The sequence below is a fragment of the Melospiza georgiana genome, chromosome 18, assembly GCF_028018845.1.
Source record: "Melospiza georgiana isolate bMelGeo1 chromosome 18, bMelGeo1.pri, whole genome shotgun sequence".
In the NCBI taxonomy this organism is placed as follows: domain Eukaryota; kingdom Metazoa; phylum Chordata; class Aves; order Passeriformes; family Passerellidae; genus Melospiza; species Melospiza georgiana.
In genome coordinates, this window is record NC_080447.1 from 12,757,391 (window position 1) to 12,765,262 (window position 7,872).

Consider the following 7,872-nt stretch of genomic DNA (forward strand, 5'->3'; position numbering starts at 1 on the left):
CTAAGCTGGGGGTGGCCAGCACGAGCTGCTGGGGTTGGATCTGTGTGAACAGCCCTCTCTCCTCACAGAAAGGCTTTTAGGACTTGGCTTTTGGGAGCTTAACTGGGATGTGGCTCAGACTAACACTCACTGTCAGTCCATGTGTGTACTGCTCACTGACAGGAGACTGTCCTGCAAGTTTCATGCATTTATTTTTGATCATTTCCCTTTTTTCTCCATGTTTTTGGGAGAGGGCCATGTGTTACCAAACAATTCCAGTATTGCTGTGCAGGGTGTTGGCAAAAACCTGGCACTTGTTTTAAAAGGACTGAAAATCCCATGACTGGAACAGGTGCCACAGAGCTGGTGGAGGGTCAGGATAACCAAAACCCAATGAATATCTGAGATTTGGGATGAGGAGAAGAGTGGGTAGTGTGGCTTTCAGCCCCCCTTCCTCAACTGAGCAGCATCCCTTTTCCAGCCTGTTTTTAATGTCTCCTTTTAATCTCTGAAGCAAAGCAGGGACCACCAGGATAGAAGGATGAGCTGTCCAGAGCTTTCCAAAGCAGTGTCAGAGCACCATTGTCTAGGATAAAACAACAAAAACCCCAGCATATGTTAGGAATGGTGAGCTCCAACAAAGAGATCCTTGTTCTAATCCCTCTGGTTGGTTTTCCCCTCATCCATCAGTGAGCTACTCTGGGATAATGATTCCCTGAGCAGGGAGATGGGGCTGTGGGAGCTGTGTGGCACCTCCCAGGGCTGTTCCCACTCCTGCAGGTGCTTCTGGCAGGGGTTTCCAGCAGGGCCCTCCAGTCTCCAGAGCCTCTGCAGAGGTTGGTCCCTGTCAGCCTTCCCGTGCTGGGGTTCCAGCTCCGAGACCCGGAGCGCTGTGTGGAACTGAGGAAATGAGCCCACTGAAGTGGGAAATGGGATTTCTCTGCTGTTTCTCTCCCCATCAGTGACCAGCAGCTGGAAATCTCCTTTCTTGGCAAGGAAGGATTAATCAAAGCTGCTAGGTGTCAGCAGAATTCCCTGGCAGCCTCTTGGCAGCAGCAAATCTCCAGTGCAGAACAGCAACAGCACCAAATCCTGATGCCAGAGAGTTAATGGAGAGGGCAAACCCCAGGTCCCTGGAGTGCTGCTCCCAGCTCCATGTAGGAATTGAGGAGGTCAGGGTGCACAGGGCTCCCAGGTTTTGGGGGGTTTGCAGAAGGTAATTAATGACTGAGCAGTAACGAGGTGCATGTGCCGGTGCGGCTCCGCCGGTGCCGGGAATGCTGCGTGTGCCCACCTGTGCATGGAGCACCTGCCTGCCCAGCCCGGGCTTTGCATGTTCCTCCTCGCCTCAGTTTCCTGGGTGCAGGAGTGTGGCACTTCTCGAGTGGCTGTGGGGGCAGTGGGAGGATGGCAGCGACCGAGGGCTTTGACATTTCCATGTTTAAACCTTTCCAGCTCTGAGCAGGGTCCGGCCTGCTCCCAGCACTGCCCCATCCCTCCTGTGAGCCAGGGCTGGATCAGCTGCGTGAGCAGGGCCTGACCCCCCATTCCCAGTGCTCCCCACATTCCCCTGGCCTGGCTCAGAAGGGCCTGTGGTGGTTCTGCTTCAGCCCCTCAGCCCTGTGCCCCATTCTGCTGTAGCCCCTTTGCAGCACATCCAGCCTGAAGTGCCCAAGGCCAGGCTGGACGGGGCTTGGAGCAGCCTGGCACAGTGGAAGGTGTCCCTGCCATGGCACTGGGTGAGCTTTAAGGTCCCTTCTCACCCAACCCATTCCATGGTGAATGGCAGAGAGCCCTCTGTGTGACAGAGGGCACAACCTGTCCAGCCTGGCTCAGGGCAGTGCTGAACAGAGGCTGCAATTCCACACTGGCCCTGGCTCCATGCTCCTTCCTGTGCCCATTCCCTGGACCTCTACTCCATCCAGAGGAGGGAGGAGCACAGATGTTGGAGCTGTCCCTGTCCATGCCCTGCCTGTGGGGAGGTATCTCCCCCATCCCAGCACTGGGAGTATCTCATTTTACACCTCATGTAACTTTGTCAAACTCCTTCTGATCTTTTCTTTTCCATTTCTCCTCTGTTCCTGATGCAAGGAATTGCGGCAACGTGTTCTGCTCCAGTTGCTGTAACCAGAAGGTGCCCGTTCCCAGCCAGCAGCTCTTCGAGCCCAGCAGAGTCTGCAAATCCTGCTACAGCAGCCTCCACCCCGGCAGCTCCAGCCTGGACCTCGAACTGGACAAGCCCATCACTGCCACGTCCAACTGAATTGCTGGCCTGGGAGCGGCGGGGGCGCAGCCGGGCCGAGCCCCGCCCAGGACACGCGGAGCCGGATCCGGGGCCGGGAGGCTGCGCTGGAGCTGGAGCTGGGGCCGTGGGCAGAGCTCGAGGACGGGATCCTGTGGGATTCTCCTTGCCCAGCTCCTCCCCCTTTCCTGCCTGTCCTGTCTGTGTGTCCGTGTCCCCGCGCGTGCGTGTGTGTGTATATAATAATATATCTGTTTGTTTGCGGGAGGGTCCTGGAGGTGGGGAGGGAGCTGCTGAGAGCCAGGATCCCGGGGTATTTATCTGTCCCACTGCAGAACTGCTGCAGAACGAGGATTTTGGGGAGCAGGGAGCAGAGGAAGCCGGGCCGGCCGGAGTGCAGAGCCTGAATAGCTGCAGCCTCCAGTGCTTTCAATCACTCCTGTTATTCCAAACCCAAAACTGCTGTTTGGGAACCTGTTGCTGCTAGAAGAGGTGGGAATCTCCTTCCCCAGAGACCTTTTCCCTCTCTGTTCTCACAGTGGCTGCCCGAGGGGGTCTCAGTCAGGTTCCTGCCCTGGAGGCTCTGTACCTGCACACACAGTCCGTGAGGTCGGAGCCCTCTCAGCAGGAACACCTGGAATGCTGGCTCAGGAATGCACGTGCTGTGGTGAGAGCCCAGCCAGGCGTCACACCGGGCCTTGCCAGGCGTCTGCCCATGCAATTCCTGCTTCAGTCCAACAGGACAGGAGCAGAGCTCTGCCCTGTCCCTGCCCCATCTGTGAGAGTCCCTCTGGGAGCAGAGCATTGCCCTGGTCAGTCCTGGCTGGTCACTCGCACTTTACTGGACGATCCAAACTGGCGGAAGGCGGCCGGGGCTCGGCCTGTGAGGGTTGTGCTGGTGCTGGGCACCCTCCTGGGATGCTCCTCCTTTCCCAGGCTGTGTTCAGTGAACTCCAGATAGGAAAAGCTGCCTGAGGAGCTTAAAACAATCCAAAATACATTATGGATTCCCCTTCCTCCTTCTGTCCCAGTCAGACTCACCTCACTGAAGGGTGAAACTCCCAAATATCCATTTGTAACCAACTGGTAGGTGCTCATCCCTTTCCCTTCCCATAGATCCTGCTTAGTGCAATCCAGCAAGGAGGAAGAGTAGATCCTGCTCACGGTGCATTCCCTAGGCACAATCCCAAATTCTCTATGGTATTCCCAAGAATCCTGCTGGAGTATTTGAGAGTTCTAGATCCAACAGCTCAAAATCCAAGAAACCTTGGGAAAGGAGCATTTCCCTTCCCTGGAATGTCACAATCACATCATCCAAAGGGAAGGTCACGTGGAGAAACCATCTGGCAGAGCTCAGAGCTCTCTTGGGGGAGACACTGAGGTGGTTGGAGTGTTCCCTTCCCACCCTGCCAGGATCCCTGCACTGCCGTGAATGCCCAGGAAGGAGGAGGCTGCGTCCTTGTGGGAACGGGCTCTGGGAACGGACGGAGCATCTTGGGATCTCCCTGGCACAGGTGCAGAGAAAGAGACACTGCAAGTGGAGTGAAGGGTGGGGTCTCCAGCCCAGGCAGGTGTAGGGTCTGTGGGGGCTGGAAGGGAGGCCCAGCATCGCTGTTGGTGCAGAGCAGCACGAGGGTGGCAGGGGCAGGTGGCAGGGCTGGGGTGGGGGCACCCCAACCCCCAGGTGTGGCTTTGGGGTTGCAGATCAGCCGGAGCCTCCGCACGTGCCAAGAGGGGCCGGGCTGGGATGTACAGTGTGAATAAAAGCTTGCAGCTCTTTAGGCTTTTTTGGATCGATGAAGCACTTTTTTTATTAATATTATTTTTTCTTTGTATGTAAAGGAGGAAGCCGTCTCTCCGTAGCTGTGTACAGAAATAACCCTTCTCTCCGCAAGAGAGTAAAGTGCTCCTATATTTTTCATTTTTGTCAAAAGCGAGAAGTAAATACTTTAGAATTGTTAAATATATAAATAAAAGTGAATAAAGTTTAGACTTTTGCATGGGAGCATTTGCTAACACACTTTCTAATTTTTTATTTTCCTTCCCTGTCCCTCGGAGGGATGTATTGGAGGCTCAGCAGGAACACCAAGGCCTTGGAAAAGGAGGCTGCAGCTGCTGCCCTTGGCTTTCTGTTCTGTGCTGTGTCTTTCCAAGGAACTACAAACTGCCACTCCTAAACTCAAGACAAAAAATTAAATCTTAGGCTTGGTTTTCCTGGTGCAGGAGTCCCAGGAAGGGGGAAGCACACAGCACACACCCTGCCAGGTTCTGTTGGCACAATCAGCACGGTTTTCCCAGGATGGAGAAATGTGCCAGTCTCAGTTTCCTCCATAGTGTGTTTTTCTTTTTCCCCTTGACCAAGCATGGTATTTCAGTCTGGTGATGTTACACAAATGTGGGATCAGCCCTCATCTCCAGGGAATTCCCCTGCTTTCTGTGGGGTTTGGCAGTGGAGGCTCCATTCCCACCCGCACCTGCCTTATCCTGATGCTGGATGGTGGAGCTGTGCCTCTCTGGGAACAAACCAAACTCACTCAGGTTTAAGATGTTTTTTTTCCCAGAACGTGAAGAACTCAACTGATGTTGGTCGTGCACAAGGGTTATTTCCATTTTCCAAGCACTGCCTGCTCATTCCAGCTGTGCGCAGTCCTGTCCCATCAGGTCCCCCACCATAATTTATTTCTTCTCTTACATATTTGAGGATTTGCTCTGAATTCCTGGGGGTCTGAGCAGCTGGGAGGGACCTTGAGCACAATCCCTCTGTGATTGGATGGTGTTCATTAAATCAAAATAAACCAGGTTGGGGTAGAGCTGCTGATGGAGTCTGGAGCGGAAAGGAAGCAGGAATCACGTTTGATGGAGTGTTTCAGTTACAACTCACAGTGGGATTTCCTGGAGCTCCTCTCACACTTGAGTTTCTCCTGAGGGCTCTCTCAGGAGCTCATTGTCCTGCAGATGTTGGGAGCCCCGGGCACAGGGAAGTTTCTGCTCTGGGAAATGCCGGGTGTGGCTCTCTGCCCCGCAGAGGGATCAGGGGAGTTCTGAGCTTCCCCGCGGTGCAGAGGAGGACACGGCGGGAGGTGTCAAAGCTCATTTCCCGTCATCAATTCCTCCTGAGGAGCCTCCTTCCCTCTCTCCTTTGTCCCAGCTCCCGCACAGCCCCTGAGCCTGTCGGGACATCGCTGCTGTCGCGATAGGCGCTGCTGTCGCGATAGGCGGCTCCAGTGCTGGCCCCGGGCTGTGGAACAACCTCCTGGGTCGGGATCTCAGGCAGGGTCAGGAATCACCGGGAGCTGAGGGGCCCCTCATGCAGGGTCCCCTTCTCGCCCCAGGGCAGAGGGAGGCGGCACTGGGGGCACCGGGAGGGCTCCGCGCTCAGAGCGGGCACCGTGAGCGGGTGGAGGCACGGCCAGGGTGGGAACCGAGGGCTCGGAAGGGAAGGGAAGGGAAGGGAAGGGAAGGGAAGGGAAGGGAAGGGAAGGGAAGGGAAGGGAAGGGAAGGGAAGGGAAGGGAAGGGAAGGGAAGGGAAGGGAAGGGAAGGGAAGGGAAGGGAAGGGAAGGGAAGGGAAGGGAAGGAGCTGTTCGGGAACTGCTCCACAACCTGGGAAAGGCTGCAGGAGTGGCAGGAACCCTGGGAAGGGTTCCGAGGCTTTGGGAGGCTGCAAAGGGAAATCAATAACCCCTCAGGAAGCTGGGCAGGTTCAGGGCCTGTCCAGAGTCCTGGAATTACCCAGGACGAGGTTTGGAGTCAGCCCTGAGCAAAGGGCAGCTCTGCCGGCCTGGCCCAGGTGTTCCCCAGGCCTAGAGCTCCCATCCCTTCCCACAGAGCAGCTGCCATTGCTGCATGCTGGGATTTCAGCTCACCCTTCTTTGCACTTGGACATTTTATAAACGCCCCTAAAGTTTAACTTTATTATTTAACAAATCTGTGTTTTAAACTAATTTCCCTTAGTGCTGTCACAAAATGATTTTCAGACCTTGCAGTGGCAGCAGGTGATGGGTTTGATTGTCCTCTTTTTGGGTGGGATTTATATTAAAATGACATCTGAAGTCTCAATTACTTGAAGCACATGAAGTATTTGAAACCATGCCAAGCTCTGAGGACAGAGCTGTTCAGCAGCACTGGAAGTGTCAGACTCTCATGTGTGTAACAGCCTTTATTCCTCTGTAGCCTCAGAGTGAATATTTAGATCTCAATAAATCTGTCATTTTCCTACACAGTGATGAGTTCACAGTCCCTTGTTCTCCGAGCTCCCAGTTCGAGGGGCTTATTTTTAGGCAAATTACAGCTCATGTATGAGGAAAAATTAATCCTGGTGTTCAGAAATGTAAAATAGGCTGGGAAAAGGGGAAGCCTGGATTGGGAGCAGTTGGACATGAGCCCTGAGGGAGAGCAGGGGATCCCAGGTGCTGATCAGCCCTGCAAACACTCCCAGCCCGTGGCCTTTCCCTCCTGGGCCACATCCAGCTCCTGCTGTTGGAGCCAGGGGCACATCTGGGGCTGGATGTTCTGCTGTGCTCACTCAGAGCCTGCCCTGCTCCTCCCTTTGCTGCTCCCTGAGCTCCACGGGGCACAGCAGCTCCTGGGCACTGACCCTGTGGGATCTCTGACACCAAAGTGCAGGGACAGAGTCCTGGTGCCAGCACACAGGGAATGGCCCCCACTGCCAGAGGGCAGGGATGGATGGGATATTGGGAATGGGGAATTGTTCCCTGGCAGGGTGGGCAGGCCCTGGCACAGGGTGCCCAGAGCAGCTGTGGCTGCCCCTGGATCCCTGGCAGTGCCCAAGGCCAGGCTGGACACTGGGGCTGGGAGCAGCCTGGGACAGTGGGAGGTGTCCCTGCCATGGCTGGGGTGGCACTGGATGGGCTTTAATGTCCCTTCCCACCCAACCCATTCCACGATTCCATGATGTAGGACATTTTCCAAACCCAAATGTTCTTTATTCCCTGCAATGCACAGACAACAGGAGCCCTTTGCTGCTGGTTCATGGCATTTGGGGGATTTCAGGGAAGCTGTGCTTGGCTCAGGGTGTGATCCCTGTGCCAGGACACAGGGAGCCCGTGGAGCCTCCCTTGCTGTGTCCTGTTGGGATTGCTCCACTCTGCTCCTCCCCAGAGCCACCCTTTGTGTCCTCCTGGCTCTGCCATCTCTGAAACTCTGGACAGCCCCAATCTCAGCACACAGCTCCTTCCCCCTCTTCCCACTCAGTGTCTGGCTGCTGCAGCATTCCCCAGCCATAAATTCCAGCTGTCTTCAGTCTATTAGTGCCTTTCTTCTTCTATTAGCAACTTCTTAATTAAAAACTTGTAGCCAGCAGGGCAATACCAAGCAGGTCGTCTGATGGGCTGAGGGGAAGGAGAAGCCCACAGCCAGTGCTTAGGTGGAGAATTACTGGATTTCAGTCCAAAACTTATGTAGAATTTATGTCAGGATGGATTGCAGCATCATTAGGACATGTGCATAGGGAATTAATCAACTTTCTGGAGGCCAGAGAGAATAAAAATCCCTTTTATCTTCAGAAAGCTGCAGTTCCTGAGGAGGTCAATGTTCCCAGCCACAGTGGGTGGAAAGGGCTGCCCCTGGAGCAAACCCCACCCAGGGGTGGAAGTCTGTGGTCAGCACTGCAAAGCAGGAAGGTGAACAGGG

General features: G+C 54.9%; 1 protein-coding gene across 4 annotated transcripts in view; it reads left to right on the forward strand.

Annotated features, from left to right (window-relative positions):
- Nucleotides 1–4,226, forward strand: part of MTMR3 (myotubularin related protein 3) — a 75,764-nt gene extending 71,538 nt beyond the window's left edge. For all 4 annotated transcript variants that reach the window (XM_058036781.1, XM_058036784.1, XM_058036783.1 and 1 more), the window contains one exon: nucleotides 2,071–4,226. In XM_058036781.1, the coding sequence (XP_057892764.1) occupies nucleotides 2,071–2,242 (172 nt within the window). In that variant the 3' untranslated portion in view covers nucleotides 2,243–4,226. The remainder of the gene's footprint in view (nucleotides 1–2,070) is intronic.
- Nucleotides 4,227–7,872: the final 3,646 nt, after the last annotated feature.